The 23,182-nt window shown below is 33.1% G+C and overlaps 1 protein-coding gene across 1 annotated transcript in view; it reads right to left on the bottom strand.

Moving 5' to 3' along the window:
- Positions 1 to 1,918: 1,918 nt before the first annotated feature.
- Positions 1,919 to 23,182, bottom strand: part of Rnf19a (ring finger protein 19A, RBR E3 ubiquitin protein ligase) — a 42,072-nt gene continuing 20,808 nt past the window's right edge. The window contains exons 3-10 of the mRNA XM_027948685.2: positions 18,903 to 19,111; positions 14,346 to 14,490; positions 13,389 to 13,551; positions 9,070 to 9,184; positions 8,457 to 8,618; positions 6,330 to 6,543; positions 4,701 to 4,844; positions 1,919 to 4,089 (exon numbers count right to left, since the gene is read on the bottom strand). Coding sequence (XP_027804486.1) covers positions 3,399 to 4,089; positions 4,701 to 4,844; positions 6,330 to 6,543; positions 8,457 to 8,618; positions 9,070 to 9,184; positions 13,389 to 13,551; positions 14,346 to 14,490; positions 18,903 to 19,111 — 1,843 coding nt within the window. The 3' untranslated portion in view covers positions 1,919 to 3,398. The remainder of the gene's footprint in view (positions 4,090 to 4,700; positions 4,845 to 6,329; positions 6,544 to 8,456; positions 8,619 to 9,069; positions 9,185 to 13,388; positions 13,552 to 14,345; positions 14,491 to 18,902; positions 19,112 to 23,182) is intronic.

Here is a 23,182-nt window from a genome sequence, read left to right as displayed (position 1 = left end):
TTTTATTTTATGTGGTGCTGAGGATTGAACCCAGCGTCGCGTGCATGCCAGGCAAGCATGTTACCGCTTGAGCCACATCCCCAGCCCTTGTAAAAATGTTTTTTAAATAAATAAATTCACAGATGATGATGTATACACAGATATCCCAAAGAATCTGGAGAGAAAATGATTGGAATTAAAAGTGGTTATTTTAAGGGGTTTATGGAAATGTAAAGTGCCAAAACAGCCACGACACCCTCCAAGAAAAATGGGGTGGCAGACTTACCTATTGGATATCAAATTCAAATTCCAAGACTGATGTCTCAGTGGTCCATTAACTTATTTGAAGATCTGTTTCCGAAATGCTCATTCACCAGGTGTATCTACACAGCCCTTCCTAACATCCTTTACATCTTTGTCCTATAAGCAGAGACCTTTCTTGTTTGCTCTATATAAAACAGCACCATTTCCACAAATCCCCAGTAACTCTATTACCCCCTCCTTGCATTTTTCATAGCAACCATCATCTGACATTATTTTAAGCTATGTGTACGTTTTATTATTTTTGTCTTTCTCCCAGCTATAAGCTCTTTGTAGCCAGAATGGATGTTTAGCACCAAGATAAATAACTTCAACATCTGTTACTTGGTTGAACGACAAAACAGGTAGAAATCACAAAAATTCCGATTAGCATACCAAATACATATAGTGATTCAACTTGAACTAAATTTGCAAACTCACTATTCATCTATTCAACAGTTACTACTCAACCAATGTAACTCTCCTTAAGTTTAGAATACTATTTTTAGCATTCAAAACCAATAAGTAAATACTAGATTTTAACATGATATATTGTACTTAAATGAGGGAAATATATGAAACAACAAATCTACCCAAAGGAACCATATAAAAATATAGTCTTGAAACTCTTTTCAGAGACTGAAAGGAAAGGAAAGGCAAAACAATCTATGGAGCATGAGTTATTCTGCTCATAGGAATTAAATCCTCTGATGGGTTTCAACATATACTTTATCCTTTAGTGATCCATGTCTATATTTAACCAGACTAATGCTATGGAAATTATTAACATATTTACAAAATTAACCCACTTACAGCAAAAATTAGTTGACAGGTTATGCAAACTTAACAAAGATAATTCAGTGTTCTGAAGCTAAATATTTGTTAATTTATAGAGAATCCAGTTAAACTAGAAGTCTATATAATCAGCAGTAGGGTAGTATACTATTATAATTTTTGTATTTTTTTCCCCTCTGTCAGTACCATGTGATTTTTCCTCCAAGTCTTAAAAGAAAACAAGTGGGGAGGGTGAAATAAGTTCAGGCCCTCCAATGTGTTACCACTTTTGTTGTATTCCTTCAAAGTTCATTTAGCTTTCATCTTTAGCCTTTTACAGAAATGTCAAGGCAGTCACATTCAAACAGATTATTTTCATGAAGTATTAACTATGTGCCAGGAAAACAAAAACAATCTGTGCATTTTATAGAGGCTATAAGAACAGAAAGTACTTGGGAAAAAAAAAAGGAATACTCGATAAACTATTAGCTTGAATTTAAATAGTTCTAGTTTCATAATCTAATGGTTCTTTTAAAGTAGCCAAGATCTTTTTCCTTGTTTAAGATGCATATTTGTATAATGATCCTTTGCCACAACTCAATGATAGATCTACTTATCAAACTCGGTGAATTTATCTTAAGAAATGAAATTATGTTGACAAATCATCTTCCTTTGAGGGGAAATTCCAGGAATTGAAATGAAGAAAGGATAGTTTTTAATCATGGTTTTTTGAAAATTCCAGCAAACTAAACTTTTGAGCTGAGAAAGCAGATTGTCTCAATGGCTTGCGATATTTATGAATATCACCATATATCAAATAATATTCCGTTATAAAAACACATGTACATACACTAAAAGGCAGTAACACATTAGTATTTACATTTATTTCACATATGCAGTTTACACACTCATTACTGAACAAAACTGGAATGCAAACAAATATACAAATACCATTAATAAGCATTATCAAATAAAATAACTGGCACTAGTGTTATAAGCATATTAATGGACCTGGTGAGGAAAAGTGATGGAAGAAGACTGCAGCCCATGACATTTTTCTTTTTTATCAAAGAAAATGCTCAGTAGCACCATAATGGTAATACTTAAAAGAACACATAAGATGGAACTTTTTAACTGTTATCATTGAGGTTAACCTGCTTTATTTAAGTGAATTGTACAAGAAGTATTCTGGCCAGCTTCTGCTTATGTCAGCTAAACATCTTCCATAAACAAAAGGAAATAAAGCCAACCATACATGGACCTTTTGTACTTGGTACAAGCTCTGCACCAGTGCTTTGATGTCATCATTGCAAAAGATACATGTTTTAAAAACTGAGGTTACCTAAAGTTATTCTCTAAAGCCTGAGTGTATCTTTGGTAGGCTAATACTTATTCAGTATTGTTATTAATCACATTCATTTTTCTCTATTTCCTGTATTTTTCTATATAATCCAAGGTGACTAAAGAGGACAGTATGGAAAACAACACAGCAAAATCCTCAAATAACTAGGCCCTTAAAACCCAGTCTATCCCAAAGGCACCAAGAATCAATGGGGTGCAAATTACCCCTTAGTAAAAGGGGACATTTTTGTGATACTTATAACCTAATGGGATTTAATTTTGCAGTCATATATATCTTATTGTTGTCAGTACACTTAATTACCTACCTTTACATTTTTCTTCTAAAATGGCATCAACAATATGAGATATACAGAGTACCAGGTGTTTCTATTTCAAAGTTGTACAAAAACTGCCACAATCTTGCTCAAAGTGTCTAAGTATCCAAATGGTTGCAAATGGGCTGCATTAAGCTTTATATATCCACATTGCATGTGAAGAAAAAAATGAAATTCAAGCCCAGTTATGAACAGAAATGTTACAAAGAGTATCATATATCCAGAATAACCTGCCAAGTTATCCCTTAGTGGTTTCAATAAAATATCACTAACCACTGATCCCTAAGCCTCAAGTTTACTTCGTAAGAATGCTGTAGAACTGGAACTGCATTAGTATTTTATATTGATTATAAATTAAGCCAAATTTCTATCTAAATACACAGGTGTGTGCATCAAGCAATGTTTTGTGACAAGCACACAAAACATGCTTTGCTTTTAAGATTTACTATTCTTATAATAATGCACTTTTAAAGCCTTCATTTCATAGTTTGGTAATTAAGATTCACATGAAACACAATGCTTTGCTGAACAGAGAAAATGTTATCTGCATTATGATTATGAAACCTAGCTTTTGCTAGTAACTTGAAACTTAAAAGTAGTCACATATATATAGTTCAACCGGCTCCAAACAAGGTTGTTCAGTGGTAACAGTTTTGCAGCATTTATGGGCTAAATTTCAGTCTGAATTGCAACTTTTAATTCCATTGTCTGATGTGAGTGGTTGTTGTTTGTTTCTTTTAGTGCATCACCAAAATATAAATCAACATTAGGTTTTATTCCACTGTTACCATGTTCTTCAGCAGTCTGATTCAGTTGTGGAACTTCTGAACAGGAACCAGTTTTGGTAAGCAGAGAAATACTACACTGATGTGGAGAATTCTCCAAGCGGTCATTTTCTACCTCAGGAAGAATGTTAACAGTAGCAAATCGGGCATGATAATCACTGGAACCATGACTACAGGAAGTTTTCATGCTTTCTAGATCAGAACAACTAAATTCAGAAAAATGACTAGAGTGCGAATCTGCTACAGATGGCATACTGTCACTGAGGGATGGAGCCTCAAATTCACTTGAGTTCGTGCTCTGTTGTTCTAATAACTGTGCATCCATGTCCTCTCTGGTCTCGTTTATCTTCATGTTACCCTTTTTCCTCAATTTCCCACTTTTTGATTTTTTCCCTGCTGTTGCTTCTTTGGACCACTTGGTGGCACTGGATTTACCTTCAGGCAAGCCACTGGATGAACCACCAGCATGGCTTCGGGTGGCACTGCCATCGTCCACACTACTACTTCCACTGTTGTGCCTGAATTTGGATGGTTTTGATTCAATATCTACTTGCACTTCCATACTGTTGCCTTCTCTAAAACATAAAAGTACCAAATATTAAAAATATTTTTAGTTTCCTTTTTATATTTACTCAGATAGTAAAGGGGAAGGGTTTTGTATGAAAAATCCAAATACTATATATAAAAGCTATCAGAATATATTAATGCAAGACACATTCTACTAAAACAGAACTATTTGAAATAAGAGGTCTGTCTCTATAATGCTTCAATTTTTAAAAATTGTAGACATATTGTGCTGTTCTAGGTATTATGCTACTGTCCCCCTTTTAAAAATAGCTTTCCTGAGATACAATTTACATATCACAAAATTCACCCACTTAGAATACACAATTCAGTGTTTTTGAGTATCTTAGGAATTGTATAGCCATCATCACCATTGAACTTATCATCCCCAAAAGAAACCCTGTACCCATTAGCAGTCAGTTCCCATTCTTCTCTCCTTTCATCTCCTGGAAGCCACTAATCTACTTTCTATCTGTGTGGATTTGCCTTCTCTGGACATCTCACCATTTTCTTTCCCCAGAGAATATAATAATTCATCATCATTACTTCCTGACATTTTTGCCCAATGATAGGGATAAACTGATTTTAAATACTTTTGAATTTATAACTAGTTTTTCCTTACTTGTCCAGTGGGATGTAGGAATTCAGAATGGATCCCGCCATTGCTTTGGTGCTGGCATTGTCACTAACTGTTCCCAAGCTGACTGTACCAGATTCTCCACTTAGACTGTACCGTTCTTTCTGTACATCTGCTTGTACTTCCAACCTTAAAGAGGAGGGTATGACATAAAAACCAAAACACTACTGTAAATATGTATCATTAAACAATTCAATTGAGAGCCTTAGTGAAAATATGTGCTATGGTCCATGCATATAATTTCAGCTACACAGAAGGCTGAGGCAGGAGGATATCAAGTTCAAGGCCAGTCTGGGCAACTTGGTGAGACCCTGTCTTAAAATACAAAAAATAAAAAAGGTTGGGTTGTAGCTTAGTGCCCCTGGGTTCAATTGTTGGTCCAAAAATAACAACAACAACAAAAAACCCTTCATAATGAGATGTTATTTTAGACACCATTATCTTTTTAGTTTCCTCTTATTTGATTTTTCAAATTCTACTGAACCAGCACACTAAACAGTACCAGATATCCAAATGGACTGTGAAAAATGGCTGTATGCCAAGTAAGGTTTTAAGAGAAAAAAATAAAAAAAGGATACAACAGATTTTAACTTAAATATGCTCTATTACTTTCACTCAGAATGTGGCACTCCTGCAATGTTTCAACACAAAAGTTAGAATACATTATCAACCATTAATCATGACAGATCAGTGGGTCAAAAAAATCCTATAATAAAGATAATTCTACATATAACATCTGAAATCATTTATCTATAAATCTACTTATTTTTACAGTGCTGGGGATTGAGCCCAGGGTTTTGCACATGCTAGCCTTTGTGCCATCCCCAGCCTGCATCTGACTTTTAAAATAACAGATAATAATATACAACACAACTTGAGTTTTTGTTCAAATGCAAACCTCCTAAAAATAAGATAAATATGACTGATTTATCCTTTAATTCATATATTGTCCTCTATATTAAAAGAAATAAGGTTAGGACTGAGGTTGTGGCTCAGTGGCCGAGCGCTTGCCTTGTACATGTGAGGCACCAGGTTCAATCCTCAGCACCACATGAAAATAAATAAAGATATTTGTCCATGTATAACTAAAAATATATTTTAAAAACCCAAGGCTAATAAAAAGAAATAAAGAATACTGAATATGGCTATTGGTGAGAAGTGACCACTATTAACACCTTAGGACCCAGGCAGACCATCTGGCCCCAGTTCATCATCCCTGGATATCCTGACTCAACCTGTTCCCCAAACCTCAGCCAAAATCATGTCCTAACACCCAGTTGTTGTTACTCCCAGAATAAAGGTCTAGGCTAAGCACAGCCTATTCTCTAGTATACACTTAAGTAACTCCAGCATTACTTTATAATATAAAATCTGACCAGTGCATTGAAAAATAGGCAGAATGCTATTTCTTAGATTTAATTTTATACCCACATTATAGGTATACTGTGACAGAAAATTCAAATACAATAAAAATCCCTTTTCTGTGTGCAACTAACTTTTATTTAACATCACTACTAGCATAATCACCATGCTCTGTGTTCAAATTTCTCCTCATATGCTTGATATCTCATACTTAACAGAAGGCAAAAACAAATCAAAACAGTTATTTCTTACCGGTTGAAACAGTTTACCATGGCACTTCCTGACAGACTCCCTGTTATACTAGCTCCAGCTAGTGCCATGGTGCTAGCTGTTTCACTCAGGTTGTCTCGAATGGCTCCTATTCGATCCATGTGGCTTCCACTTGCACTCAAACTGCCAGTCAGACCACCGACACTTCCCTCCCCTATGCTAGGATTGTGTCTTGCTTCTGCCACTGATGTTGTGTCTAAATGCAAATAATAAAATAAATAAGTATGATTATTAATTTCCCCCTTCTTGAATTTCTCCATGAAATTCAAATTCAAATTCTTTCAAATTATATGGAGTATAAAAAACACACAGGAATAGAAAAGATGTCTGCAGTCAAGGACATGTAATTATGGGAAACATCTGAGAAAGTATAGCTGGCTCAGGGACTAGCCCTCAATTTTAAATGGTCACCAATTTTTCAAGAAATCCAAAAGATTCAGAAATTCTATAATGAACTGATTATTGACAAAATTAGCTGACTTTGGAGGAAAATGATCCAAAAGTTTTCATTAAGGTTGTCATCTGAAGAGTTTAAAGAATGGGCCAAAAGTTGATTTCTAGATATAGGTCACAGTTCTTATTATAAGCTATTATCAGATCTGATAACACTATATTCTAATCTCATAGTACTTTCACATGTTTTTTATTGAAGGGTTCACTTATTCACAGGATATGAGTTCTTATAACACATCTAACCATATGGTGATGAAAGTTATGTGAAAAAGAGGTAAAGGAAGTGAGAATGATTAAGAAGTGCATGTCTATATTTCTGGGCACCATTTTATATAATGTGATCAGAGAAGACCTGTTTGATAAGGGAACACTCACAGAGACTCAAAATAAGTGTAGTAACCCATGAAATTATCTATAGGAATTATAATCCAGGCAGAGTGAACTGAAAGTTTAAAAGCCCAGAAGCAGGACCATGTATGGCATCCTCAAAAGTCATGGATAGATGGCTTAAAAAAGGACAGTGAAAAGAGATGAGTTCAGAGACAAAGTCAGGGAAGATCATGTGGGGCCTTTTATGGGCCAAGATAAGGGGCTCCTTGAACCAACAGAATTAGAAGTTAGTGGGGAAGTTTTGAGCACAACAAAGGAATGATAAAACGTGTGACCATGGCTGCACTATGGGATAGTGAGAGGAAGCTGAGAAGCTGACAATAGTTAAAGAAAGGTTAATAGTTTGGACTAATGCAATAGCAGAGTAACAAGTGGTTAGATTATGGCTGAACAATGAAAGAAGCATCTTAATTTGCTGATAAATCAGATGTAGGGTAGGAAGGGGTTAACGGGAGTCATCATAAGTAAATGTTTTTGAACCAAGCAACAGGAAGAATAGAGAAGCTAATTCATGTGGTTAGTGTGACAGAGGGAAGAATAGGTTTTCAAAGCAAAGAGTTTGGTTACAGACTAATGGAGCTTGAAATTCTTGTTTAATATCCAAGTGCAGAGTAAAGAGAAGAGTTAGATAAACAAGTTTGAAGTTCAGGGGAGAGTTCTAGCCTAGACATAAATTTACAGAGGTCAGTGTATGTATTTTTTAATAGATGACCTAGAGAGTGAGCGTAGATAAATAAGCTAAGTCTTAGAACTGGGCCCTAGGAAACTCAAACATTTAGAGGTTAGGAGAGGAAAATGATGGATAAGAGGGGCTGGGCATTATTTTTCACCTATTTGCCTAATTATTTCCCTGTGACAAATTTATATAACAAAAATTTCTGGAATATGAAACGTGCTTTAAAGTTCATTAATTTATACTACTTTTGATAACCTACAAAGGCCTTTTTCTTCATCTCACCACTACTTTAATTTATATTTCTTTGAATAACACTGGGTTAAAGATATTTTTGACATTCTGACATCTTTTAACTGCATTTCTCTTCATATCTTTTTCTTAATGATTTGTAATAGGCAAAACATACGATGAAAAAATGTAAGATTTTTAAGGCACTATATATATTCCTGCTAGAAGTTAGGCATCCAGAACTATTCCACCCTCTTTCATCCATATACATTCCACAAATGGACTTCTGACTTGCCTGTTATCTTTGGCTCCCGCTACTTAAAACTATTAATAAGCCCATTTTCTTTGTTTAAAGGACTTACCTACAGCTGTGTTAGTTCCACCAACATTTATATCATTTTCGTCATCAAATTCAATCCTGACTCCTTTTCCATTGCCTGTTGAGACTCCACAACCTCCACTTCGGCAGAGAGAAATTGGAACAACGCCATAGACATAAGCTAACATAATGGGTACACCAATACCTAAAGAAGAATTATATTAGACATTAGAAATAAAAAAAAATCACATAAATACGAAATTTAGAGAAAATCTTTTCGAGAGAAAAATCACAAGAAAAAAATGCTAGGATTCTGAAGATTTGGGTGGAACACTTTTGTCAAACATGGATTTATCCAGCTCTTAAAGGATATAAGCAAATTCAAGGCTTTCAGATGACACAGAAGAGCCAGGTCTCTGAATTATATTTTGGGGAAGGGGCTACCAGTCACTAATACTTTATCAATTACCCAAAGGGTGGGCTCCTGAGTCTATTCAGTCTATTACTGAATGAGAGACTTTCTTTGGTTCAACTTAATTGTATTTAAAGGTGAATTTAAAAAGTACCCCTCAGATCTTCAACTGCAATACTTTGTTTTAAAAACCCCTGTCATAAAACACAAAATTTAAGTAGATAGCATTTTAGCATTTTCTTACCTACAGTCACAGCAGCTACTACTGGAGATACGATTACAGATAATGTTACACCACCTGCTATGGCCAGATTCCGTTTGTGCTTTGAAACATCCTTGCCTTCGTAACGATTGTGAATCTTCAATTTAAAATAAAAATGGGGTTGGGGGATTAAAAAGAAAAACACATTATATACATATATGTGTGTGTGTGTGTCTGTGTGTGTGTGTGCATGCGCCGTGTGTATAGTATTTATATACTTATCTCTATACACATATATACATACACACATATATGAATATGTGTGTATGCATGCATATGTGTATATGTATATATGTGTATATATATGTGTATATATATGTGTGTATGTATATATATATATATATATATATATATATATATATATATATCCTAATTCAAAGTAAAGCTATATATTGTTCTTAAGCCATATGCTCACAAATAATTTACTCTGTTTTAATAATGTGCTGAAATAAGAAGCCAGTGATTTGGTAGATTTTGTGTTTATTTTAAAAACAGTCTTTGAGTAAAAATAGCCTTTATAAAGTTTTATTCAAGAGTGGTATAATCATGTATTAAGGAAAGAAGAAATTAAGAATATTAACTTCCATCATAGTTATGAGTTGATTTAACTTAATAGGATATTTCTAATAAATTTAGTATTTGGAAGGTTTCTTTCTAAATAAGATTCCCTAAATGGTAAAAATCAGCACCCAGGGGAGATTTCTACAGTTTTTTAAAAATGCTGACCTTAAAAAGTAGTTCCATTACTAAATATCACTAAGTATTATGTTATTGTCAGATCCCCTTTTATAAAAGAAGAAAAGCATTAATAGATGACAAAGCTATGCCTGGCTCAACTCCTCAACATGTAGGAGTTGAGCCAGGCATGGTGGTGCACGCCTGTAATCCAAGCAGCTTGGGAGACTGAGACAGGAGGATCTCAAGTTCAAAGCCAGCCTCAGCAACAGCAAGTCCCTAAGCAACTCAGTGAGACCCTGTTTCTAAATAAAATACAAAATTGGGCTGAGGGTGTGGCTCACTGGTTGAGTGTTTCTAAATTCAATCCAAGTACCCGCCCCTCCCCCGCCAAAGTAGGAATCGAGAAAAACAAGAATAAATAATTGCAACCAGCAGACAGGAGTTGGATCTACTTAGCATCTTTATATAGTTATCAGAGTTAATAAATAAAACTTAATAATTACCATGAAAAGTGGCTTGCAAGGTATTATATAAACTTTGGCAATAGCTCAGTATTTCTGTTCTCAGGGTTTGCAAGACCTAATGAAAATAAAGTACATTGCCCCCTCTGTTTCAAGACGCATTCAAAACAGCCTCAAATGTTCACAGGTGGTCTCTTAACATAAAATACTTAGCCTATAAGCAATATTTATAGATAAAGAGTAACAAAATAGCATATTATGTGGTTATTTGGAAGACTACAAAGCACAATGAATCTTGTGAGACAGATTTAACAGTGAGAAGGCTGGGAGAGAGGTGGGGAAAACATACATGAGACCAGGATCATTTCTGCTTCTTAGCATCAATTCTGGGAAATGGGATTCTCACTATGTTCCTGGGGAATGGACTTCGTACCTCTCTACAGAGACCACACAGATGGCAGACCTTCCTAAGATCCTTTTAATCATCCTTCAGTATGGCAGCTAAATTTTTGTTCCTCCCTACTCTCATTCCTGGGAAACAGCACTGAAGTAGGGCAAAGTCAAAGCTACAAATGGATAGAGTAGATTTGCAAAGGCAGACTGCCAATAAAAATGAGTGTTCCTGAAAATTCTACATCCTCAAGCAACAATGTTCAATTACAGTACTCATATCATCCCACTATTTCTGATTCAACTTCATTTTTTCTGGTTGCTGTTTTTTGCCACTCTTTCTAGTTTTTATTATAAATGTAGGCTAAGCTTTTGGGTACTTCATCAACCTAACAGGTTTTCCTGCACTGGTTTGGATTGCTAAATACCACAGAACACTGCTAACATGCAAAACTAATTCATTAACTTGCAATCCTTTTGGTACATGTTTGAGAAAAGGAATCTTATAATAGCACCTAAGACTTGAAGCATGCAGCAAATATTCTCCCCTCTATAAATTATTTGTAGGTATGTGCAGTGTTAGCAGTCTCTCTTTCTCTTCTTCTAAGTATGTTAAAAAAATGGTTTTGTTTTAAAAAAAATCTTACTTTGAATACCACACGAAAAATTATTACACTCAGGGCCTATACTGGAGAAGTTTTAAAGTTTAGGTTTATTTACTTGAGCCCTTCTGGGATAAATATCTGGTTTATAAACATTTGTTATCAGTTCCAAAACTAAATTTGTGTGTGTGTGTGTGTGTGTGTGTGTGTGTGTTGTGTGTGTGGTGCTGGGCATCTAACCCAGGTCCATCTGCATGCTAGGCAAAGCACTCTATCACTGAACATATATATATACCCTCAGCCCCCCAAACTAACTTTAAAAAAATTAGCCTATTTTTTTTTCCTGATTATAAAACACATGTTCGATGAAAAACATTGGGGGGTTATGTGGAATAGGATCAACCTTACACCTTGGTCCCAGAAATCAGAAACAGAATGAAGGAAATAGTTTTTGACTCAAAACACAAGAATTCTCTAACAATTTATAGCCATTTGATAACAGAATGGGCGGCCTCATAAGCTGATGGTTTCCTCATCATTGAAGGGCCCAAATGGTTACAGTGACACTTCTCAGAGATTTTTACATAAAGAATCCATTTGGATTTAAATCCCAAGTCTATTTCTTTCTGTGTAGCTAATGATAAATTACATGAACTTTAAAAAATCTCAACATTCTATCATATAAATCAAGAGACTAAAATAAGGTTGTTACAGAGTTAGAATAAGTTAAAGTACATAAAACATCTTTCACACAGACTCAACAACTGTTAGTTTCCTTTTTAGAAATTACTATCCTTTTAAAGGAAATGTGTATATATACACAATGAATATTAGACATAAAAAATAACAAAATTATGGCAGTTGATGGTAAGTAGATGGAACTGGAGACTTTTGTGCTAAGTTAAAAAAAAAAAAAAAAAAGACCAAAAAGTCAGAGGGTAAATATTTTCTCTGATATGAGAAGCTAGTCCGAAATAAGCAGAGGGGTGAGGATTCCCATTAAAAAAAAAAAAAAAAAAATCCCTGGAGTAAATGAAGGGGGGGACTGAAGGGAAGGGAAGAAGGACAGGATAGGGGAAGAATAGTGGAATGAATCTGACCTAACTTTCCTATATACATACATGAATATACCATTAAGACTAAGACATTAAATTTTAAAAATCTCTAATAGCAGAAAGATAAAGTAAAGTGGAGGGAAGGAAGGAAAAGGGGAAGTACCAGGGACTAAATTAGAGCAAATAATATTCCATGTTTTTATAATTATGTCAAAATGAATCCTAATGTTATGTATAACTAAAGAGAATCAATAAATAGAAAAAAAATGGAAATTGCTATTCTTTGTTCTGCTTGGGAACAGGGTTGGGATTAGATAATTTCTACAGTTATTTTTCATTTCTGAGGTTCTATTAATTAAGACTGCAGCAGACTTCTTAGTATTTCATAAATGATCCCATTAACTCTTCAAAAAATAATTATTTGCTGAGCTAATGAGGTATAATTCAACAATCACAGGCCAGTGGTAGTAATTAATAAATGTGTTTAGACTTCTACCAGATTATTATAATCTACAGAAGAATGTATTTACTAATAGCAGTAATTCAAGAGGCGGAACTCTGAACTGAAGTATAAAGGAGCAAACAATTGGCTAATTATCCTATGCCTGAGGGCATTTATTATTTAGCTACTTTTATTAAAAAAAAATCTCACCTGATTTTACAAGGATACACTCATAAGACAAATGTCAGATATGTACCCCTAAATACTTTATATTCAAAGTTAGCTTGAGGACTGGGACTATGGCTCAGTGGTAGCACACTTGCCTGGCACGTGTGAGGCACTGGGTTGGATTCTCAACACCACATATAAATAAATAAAGGTCTATCAACAACTAAAATTTTTTAAAAAACCCCCAAGGTTAGCTTGACAATGCAAATGTACTAAAGCTTTCAGAATCCAAGAATTTTAAAGAAAGACTGCTTTTTATGCATGTTATTATCTTAACACTGAAAGTGTTTTTTGAAAAACGGTAACTGTTTTACATTGAAGAAAATAAAAATAACTTTTTATCTGAAAACAAACAAAAAACAAAGCAAAAAATTTTTGCCAATACTAAAGATCCACCTAAAGATTTAGAATAAACTAATACACTGAGAAGGAAGTATGCATTTACCTTACGGCCCACATATACAGGAATGCCAATAATCATTGCTGGGATAGCAATGCCAGCTATTAAAGCAATTCCTACAGGAGCACCAACAAGGGTTCCCAGCTGCCACAAGATTTTCTTCTTTCGACTCCAGGGTTTTTTCCCCCAAAAAGTACATCCTGATGGACTAGTGGGAAAAATTATAATGTAAATAACTACTGCAAAATATCACAGCAAATTACTATTAACACATTAAAGCAATGACTATATTAGGAAACTTCTCAAATTTATTTTCCTCCTTTTTTTGAATTCTGATCTTTCATATAAAAGCCAAAAAAAAAAAATTAAGGGACGATTCACCATAAAATACATTAGCAGGATGTTGAAAAACAGATTTAAAATTTATTCATAGTCCTCTATAACTCCCAAATCTTTAATTTTTGAAGACTAAATTAACACAAAGAATTTATCCTACTTGAGGCATATCGTTATCTGATTATAGTTTGTGGCCTAAATGAGGAAATTTGTATATGAGAAAATTAGAAAGCAATATTTATGATCTAGTATAATGACAAACAAGGCATTAAATACTAACATTCTAGTTCAACAAAAAACAAAACAAAGAAATAAAATCTCCCTTTCCTATTTTGGACTAGTTATTAATTCCAAACAGCTAGTATAAATTGGGCATGGTGGCACATGCTCATAATCCCAGCATTCAGGGGACTGAGATGGGAGGATCACTTAAATTCAGGAATGCTTGACTAGCCTGGACAAAATATTGAGACTCCCACAGCATGTTTCAAAACAAACAAAAATATAAAACTCATAAATAACCCTCTAAATTTATGTAACTAGAAGAAACCCACCCCTTTAAATATCTTATAAATCCCATGTTTAAAAATGTTTAGTATATTTTCAAAAAAAATTTTGTCTTATAAAATCATATTTACAAATAAATAGCTCCCTCTAAAAGCTTACCTTAGATAATGTAAATCAGAGATTTCTTTCATACACAACCAACAAAACTCACAACCACAGACAGCACATGTCATGTGATTACAGCTCCCATCATTCATCTTTATTATATAAGCAGCACAACGTGGACATGGCTTTATATCATCAGCTATTAGAAACACAGAGATACCTGTTAAGTATATAAAACTGGTCTAAAAATAATTTCTAGTACATTATCATTTGTAGGTCTACCAAAAAAAATCTTAGCGTTTATTAACTGATACCTTAATGCTATCTACAAAGCATCTTTCTTCCCTTTTGAGAGGGAACATATCTTTCATGAAAATTTCAAGTTGTAAACATTTTTCAAACATAGTAGTCAAATAATGAGAATAAAAAAAAGGAGAATCAAGGACAGCATTAGACAAGCTGCAAACTACATGAAGTTTGTCTTGTCTAGATACCATAGCTGTCTTCTGAATGGTACTTCTTGTTCTAGAACTTCTTTAAACATCTCCACTTAACTCAAATGTAGATAGTCTGTATGCTATTCCTATAGTAAATAAATGCTAATAGGAAGTGACAACTATTAATAATAGGCACTATATCCTAAGTACTGGGAATTCACTTCTAATAACATCAACTGCAAACACTATAAAAATGACAGCATCTTTAGAAAAGCAGGGTTTTCCCTTGTACCACATACAAAAGATAGATGGACCACACAAAGAATCAGTAACCAAAATAAAAGGGAAGAGATAAGAGAGAAAGTTATGGTTATAAACACTAAATACCCTGGGAAAATATCAGTACAAAAGCAACCATTGTCAATCATACTCATGACTTTTTTTGAGTTGTCTTTGTCCTTTTTATTCATTTACAAATGTTGGTATATGCTCCTACTACAGAAATATGATTATAACTGATAGTGGTACCAATTTAAAATCAAGTGGTATATAACTTCAGGAATCAAGGACAGAATAAGAGTAATCTTAAATGCTACAACTATTTTGACCTTTTGCAGCTATTTAAATAGCAACCTGTGATTATTTTACTTTTACTATTGGCCAATTACATTTTCTAGATATAGATAACATATATGCATATTACATATATACATTAATATATATATAAATGCACACATACATACACCCAGTTTAGAAAAGATATTTATTTATAGGGTTAACCACTAAATTTAAGTATTTGTTCCAATTTCTTATATTATAAATATTAAGCTAAATTCTATTTTCCTTTCTACAAATTTTATGGTCAAATTTTACCTGTGCTTTATCAGAGAATTCAGGGTTCCTTAGTGTTTCTTCTAGGGCAAAATTGTTTTTTAACTTAAGAACTGGTCAATGTTCATAATTAGTATTTTAATGATTCAAGCAATTTTGAGCAAACTGATAACTCTATGTAGCCAGATCAAGATAAATGAAAATTACTAGAATATAAAAATTAAAAATATCCATAAGTTATAATCCAGAGAACATAAAGCCTATATTAAAAATTTATAAACACTGGGACACAAAAGAAAAAAACTGGCTTTTATACCTCATTCAATATTTAGTATATCAAAGAAAAGAAAGGCTAATCCTATCTTGTTTAAGTGGCATATTAATTGATAGGCTTCCTTATACCAGAGAATACTCAATAGTAGATATCTCAATTAAAGGTGGGAATAAAGAGACTCAAATTTTGGCTCTAATCCATGCAACCTTTGGAACAAACTGAAAGTTATCAAAGGTAACATTTCTTTATTCTTACAGTTCCCAAACAACAAAAACCAGCCTTTTAATATGCTGAAGTTAGAGAATTAACATCATAGGTCATGTGGTTTTGGTATATCTGTTCTCACATTTTCATTTTCTATACATATTTATGAAAAGCTGTTTTGTTTCCTCAAACCAAAAAATTCGAACAAGAATTTGCTGTTCACATTATATACTGGTATGTTTCTCTCAAAATGGTCTCATAATGCAAAAATCCTAAATGAAATTGTATTACTGATTAGATGGGTCAACTGAGTCTCCATTTCACAAGCATTAAGCCACAGTTGAATGATATTAGGAGAAAAAAAGTTTCCCATACCTTTTAAAAGAGTTTGGTAAGACTTCCATCTTTATTGACTATTATATTTATTTTTACTATTAAAATACAGGCCACTGTCCTATTAAGAAAAAACATTACAAAACACTATGTTCTCAAATGTTTTCAGAGGTTATGTCTTAGAATGGTAGTAGTATGGAATAGAGGTGGGGGTGGTAGTTATATTTTTATAAAGAGGAAAATAAATAGCAAAAATTAAAAAAAAATTAGTTCATTGAAAATACAACTCCAAGCATATGAACCTTCAATAGCTATAAAGAAAAGTCTCACAGACTTTTCATAATAGACTTCATCTGTCATAGTTTAAAGACAAATATAAACATTATAAGTTATTTAATGAACCTTGTGATTAAGCACATATTTATCTTCAGTGATTGATTAGAAATAACTAACCAATAAATTATTATACCAATCATACAAATTTTTCACTGTATCATGATGGCAGGAAACAAAGAATACCATGATATCTAGGGTAAAAGTAATTTTAAAAAACTAGTTTATATAGTAACTCCATTTCTTTTTTCTCTTTCCACAGGTCTATGAGAAGCCAACTTGGGCTTTTTTAAAAAAATAGATTAAATCAAAAGAAATGATCACACATTTGTTTCGAGAGCTTTGATTTTTAAGTAGTAGTATATGTAAAAGTAGTATTTTTAAGTAGTATATGTAAAAATGCAGGTACTTTAAATTTTCAGAACTATAATTTTAAACATGGAATAAGTTCCAAATGAAGTTTATTTTTTTAATAATCATATTGAGAGGTGATATTTATTCCAACAATGCTACTATTTGGCTCAAATCATTGGGAGATTTTCTTTCAAAATTGTCTTCACAGTTACTTTATATACTTTACATATAAAAAAAAAAACCATTCTTGTTATCATACAGTCACATCTTACTTTTGACAAGCCCTAAACCAGTATCTATGATTCAACTCTGTATGATACCGTTATCTTAGGGTTAGCTCTGAAGGAACTTTTGATTATTCCCTGATACCATATTGTCAAATCAAACTGACATTAAATTAGAAAAATCTAAAAAGTTTATGCCAGTAAGCCATTCTGAGCTAGGACTGCTGAAATAAACATAAACTCTCTACTGGTTACTACTCTGAGGAAGACCAATACTTGTTTGCATAATTAATTCATAATGCTTTTTAAAAATATAACAAAAGTTATTGCCACATTATCTTTTATGTAATGATGGCCCAGATATGCTCAAATCTTTAGCAGGTGACTATGGTTTCTGTTTCCCTATCTCATATACTCAGAGCCAGGGAATATTTCAACACTGTAAACATAAGCATTGTTATATCTTTACTTTAAAAGATGAAATAAGTAACTTGCTCAAGGTCAAAGAGAAAGTGGAGAATCTGAGATCTGAATCTAGGCAGTCTGATTCTAGACTCCATTCACTCTTGTTCTATATGACTGTGTCTTATGACCAAAAAACAAATAAATACCCACTCCTGCTTAGTTAGAGGAGAGGGAGATTATTTCCAAGGGAACAGGACAATGACATCTTCCTTTGGGGATAGTTTAGGTATATTCAGGCCCCAATTGCTTCTGGACCCAATTTGTAGATATCTATAAATTAAAACTAGTACTTTTGAGTCGCACCCTAAATCTTTAGGAGAGGAAACAAGTCAGTAAGCAAACAAGAATGAAAATCCATGCACATTAAATAAAGTATTAAATGTTTAATATTCCATGTTAAAGTTTAAATGAGACCTTTTTTTTCTAGTAGCACAAAGTACATGGCAATCTTCATATACAACTGGTAGGAATGTACATTGTTTTCTTAATTAATTCCTGCATTTTCCATGTTTTTCCTCTATTACAACTAATTAGAAAAATATTTTTCTAAAACGGATTGGAATTCCAATAAACAATGAAAATTTTGTCAACTGGAAATATTAAACTTTTTGAATATTTACTCCAAGAACATTAAGATGCTCAGGTTTTTGTTGTTTTAGTATCTGAGATAAATACATTGCTCATATGCAAATCCCTGGGTAGTTTTTAAATTCCTGGCCAAAGACACCTTAAAATTCTTAATATCCTTTTATTACCTGGGACTGAATGAGATCGCTAACTTAAAATGCATTTCACAAAATATTGAATGGAACTGATTCCAAGAACAACATCTTCAATTTTTAATCTTGTGATATTTACATAATTAGAAATAATCTAAAGGTGATACATTCAAAATTGTTATTTTATTGGAAATATAAAAATAATTATGAGTTTTGTTTTCTTTTTTAACAATAACAATCTTTTTGATCTCAGAGTCACTTTCTTCCACAGGAAAGAAGGAGTCCTTTTGGGATAGAAATGCACTTAAAACCTAAAACACTTTTAAAAAGTGAAGGGAGAACAAGTGTAACAGTAGCTATGATTACTTTTTATTAAAACGAGTAGGTATTCTGTATATGTCAAGTATCTTATTAGAAAAAAAATCGAACATAAATACCTGCTGCTCCAGACTCTTGACTGTAACTAATGGATGAAGAACGTATAGTTCTCAAACGTAAACTCTGGGCTCTCTCCTGTCTAGCAGCATCACAGGTTTGGTTGGGGTGCCAAATCTGTTTACAGTGGTAGCAAAATTCTGTTCCACAGCCTTCTCGCCCACAAGTTAATTTTGGACAGCTGGCACATCCAAATGCTATCACAGCATAACTTGAAAGAACAAGAAATACAATTTAAAATATGACATAAAACAAGAACTAGGAAGTAAAAAAAAACCTATCCAAATAAAATGTTATTCCTGAAACAATTTTCCATTTATGTGTTCGCAAACAGCTATAACTCTAATACCATCTATCTCACCAATATAAAAATGAAAGAAAAGGGGGCTGAGGTTGTGGCTCAGTGGTAGAGCCCTTGCCTAGCACATGTGAGGCTCTAGGTTCGATTCTCAGCACTTCATATAAATAAATAAAACAAAGGTCTACTGACTACTAAAAAAATGTTAAAAGAATTTAAAAAAAAATGAAAAAAGGATGAGTAGATCATAAATGAAGACAGTTTAAAAACATTTTAAAAGTTCAATCTTAACTTTTTAAACTTTTCACTGTGATACAGGATATCAAGTTATATTTAGCCTAATCCCAATTCTATTTTTAAAATCTGTATTAAATCAGTATTGTATGTTCACAGAAAAGACTTAGAAAGAAATACACCAAAAATTTTAACATTGGTTTTTCAGGTATTGAGGTTTTAATTTTCTTCTTTACGTATTTCTGGTTTCCTACAATTATTTGTTACTTTTAAAATCAGAAAAGTTAAAAAGAAAATGATTATCTTAAAATGTAGTGAATATGAAAGAACTATACCTGATAGTGGCATACTGTGCCAATTTATAAATTGTTATCTTGTAATTTATGCATAAAGTCTCACTTTTTTTTTTCTGTGCTATGGTAAAAATCAGTCGGTACCAATCTCCTTCCAAAAAGCACATAAACCAGAATTTTTCAATCAAGAAGTAGTTTGGATAATTTTGCTTCAGAGAAAAGGAAAAACTGAGAACAACATATTTGTGTATAGCACTAATATCTATTCTCTGAATAAATATGTTTGGCACTTTAAAATCTTTTGACTTAATTTCTGAGCATTTATCCCAGGATAATGGAAGATTTTGTCCATGAATATCCAATAGTTGCTTTATTCATAATAGTCAAAAACTATAAAGAGTTCAAATGTCCTTCAACAAGTAAATGGTGCATATATGTACACCATGGAACATTACTTAACAAGAGAGAAACTAATACAGGTAACAACTTAGATGAATCTCTGGGGAACTATACTGACTGAAAAAAAGTAAATTTAAAAAGTTACAAACCACATGCTTCTATTTATACATTTTTAAAAATATATATTTATTTTATAGTTATAGGTGGATACAATATCTCTATTTTTTATTTTTATGTGGTGCTGAGGATCAAACCCAGTGCCTCATGCATGCTAGGAGAACACTCTATCTCTGAGCCACAACTCCAGCCCCTATTTATACATTTTTAAAATGGCAAAATTTTAGAAATGAAAAATTGTTAGTAACTGCCAGGGAAAAGGGTTATTAAGTGGGAGGGAGGGAGGTGGATATTGTTATGAAACATGAGCAATGAGGGATCTTTGTGATGGAACTGCAGTAACCTTGACTATGGTGGCAGACTCACAAATCTACACATGATATTGAAATCTGGTAAAATCTCAGTTATAATCATTATTTAAATTTTATTTTTAGTACTTTACCCTTTAAACTGAAGATTGAATTCTATTTAACTAAATGCACATGCACACAATTTTTAAGCCTAAGTAAAACCAGGGAAAGTGAGTAAAATGAGATTGTATCTTTGCCAACATCCTCATTTATCTTAAGTGATGATTATATTCTAATAATGTTCTGCTTTACCAAATGGTTTCGTAGGGGGACAAGTAGTGGGAAGTGTACAAAGGATCTCTGTATATTATTTCTTAAAATGTGCATCTACAATTATCTCAATGAAACTTTCAATTAAGAAATTTTGGCAATGATACAAATGTATGAATTGCCAAGATCATTGTAATGCCATGTGTAGCTAATAAAAAAAAATAAAATTAAAAAAAAAAAGAAATTTTGGGCTGGGAGTGTAGCTCAGCAGAAGGCTTGCCTAGTATCTGTGAAGCCCTGGGTTCAATCTTCAGTTTAAAGGGTAAAGTACTGAAAATAAAATTTAAATAATAATTATAACTGAGATTTTACCAAATTTCAAGATTATAGATATAAGATTCTGCAAGATTTAAAGAAACAGCAAGTTCTTCTATTTCTGGACCTATTACTCCCTTAAGTACCTTACCCTTTAAACTACATCTTAAATTCATTTTACTTCCGATAGATGAATTCTCTCACTATCGTCATCACAGATAAGTTCAAACACATGGATTAAACACAATTCAATCAACAAGCATGATTTGGCAAAGCTTCATTTCCTTCAGCTTTAAGACAGCTTAATCACTGTACTTACAGTAAAAAATACTGTACACTTAACTTTCTATTAATTATGAATCTATAGTATCTATGACAAAGTAAAATATTTATATAAAATAGTAAATTGAATGGAAAAGAAAAGCCATTGTTTTCTAACCCTCTTCTCTAATCTACTTTTTATTGAAGGAAGGAGAGACAGAATGGAGAGATCTGTCTTAATACAGGGGACAAAGCTAAAATCAATTATTTTTTTCAACTCAGTCACAATTTACAAAGCCAGAAGAGAGATGTAGGATAGCTGGTACAAATTCAACTTCCCACACTTATTATCTGTGTAATTTTAATGTCTTAATGTTAGGGATATATAATCAAACTGGTTCACTCAACAATTTTTCATAGAGCATGAGGTTTACCTATGGTTACAAAGAAAAAATAAATACTTTTTTCCCTCCTTAAGGGGCTGGCTCACAGACATTTAAATTAATTTCATTCTAGAATAATAAATGTCCTGTACATTCAAAGGTCTCCAGAAAAGAAAGAGGTACTCACATAAGATGACAGGAATCATGTAGCCGCTGGCAGGATTTTAGTCAATTGAAACAGGCAATGATAGAAACTAAAAACACCATTTTTTGCTTTCTGACTAGACAACATACAAATAAGGCCTCCTAAACAACAGAAGGTAATTGAGTACTTTTATCCAACACAGATTCTATGCTTCCTCTCCTCTTATATTTCCTTCATCCCAGTTCTTCTCCATAGCCATTGACCAAATTTTTTTCTTTGAAATCTGTGAGGACTGGTATGTTCTACAAGAAGACCAGAAAGCTTCACTCTAGTTAAATCACAGTACTCAGCTTTCTCGGTCCTTTGTGGATAAAGCTCTAAACCTCTTCTCAAGAGGGGTTTGTTAGAAATACCATCCTTTAAACAAGTTTAAAGGGAAGCCTGGCCCTCAGAAGAGCAGAAATAATATTGGGCCAGAAACCTCAAGAGATATCAAATAGAAACCAGGTCAACGTTCTTTTCTACTCTGAAGCAAAGACAGTATTTCTTAAAGTGTGTTAAACAACTTGTGTAAATAAAATTAAAGACAGATACAAAAAATAGCCATATTGATAAATATCAAATGCAAAAGGGAAAATTTATAATTTCACATCTGACATTTCTAAAAGGCAAAAAATAAAAAAATAAAAAAACTTTTCAAGCGTGTTGAATAATGAGGGGTTAAATGCCACATTATACACCTGTGGTCCTGGTGCTCTGGTGAAGCATTTGTATAAATGACCACCAAATATTCAGATATTTACCTGTATTCCTTACTCTAGATTTAAATGATAAATGGAATTTTAATCTTTTAAAGTCCCTCTGTGGGTTCCAAAGGTTTTAACACGCTCCAAAAAGGCAGGGACTTTTGTCTTTTATCCATTATTAAACCTCCAGTACCTGGCACATCGGTCCATTAAACTTTTGACTGACTGATTTAAAAAAAATAAGAACAGAGTCCTGAGTGTGTAGCTCAGTGGTAGAGTCCTTGCCTAGCAAGCATAAGGATCTGGGTTCAATCCCTGGCATTGCCAAAAAACAAAACACTTAGGAAATGAAGGTAAAGAATAACAAAAGTTATGAGAAGCTTAGTATGTACTAGGAATTTTGCTACTAATAGCTTTAAAGATGGAGCTCAATCCTTGTAACATGATGGGATAGGGATTCAAAATCAGGTTTCTACATGCTCATGATAAAACTAACTTTAATCAGGACTCATGTATACTTTGTTTTCAAAG

The sequence above is a fragment of the Marmota flaviventris genome, chromosome 15 (assembly GCF_047511675.1).
Source record: "Marmota flaviventris isolate mMarFla1 chromosome 15, mMarFla1.hap1, whole genome shotgun sequence".
Taxonomy (NCBI): Eukaryota; Metazoa; Chordata; class Mammalia; order Rodentia; family Sciuridae; genus Marmota; species Marmota flaviventris.
The sequence above is the reverse complement of the archived record's forward strand: the minus strand, read 5'-3'. Positions and strand labels throughout refer to the sequence as shown.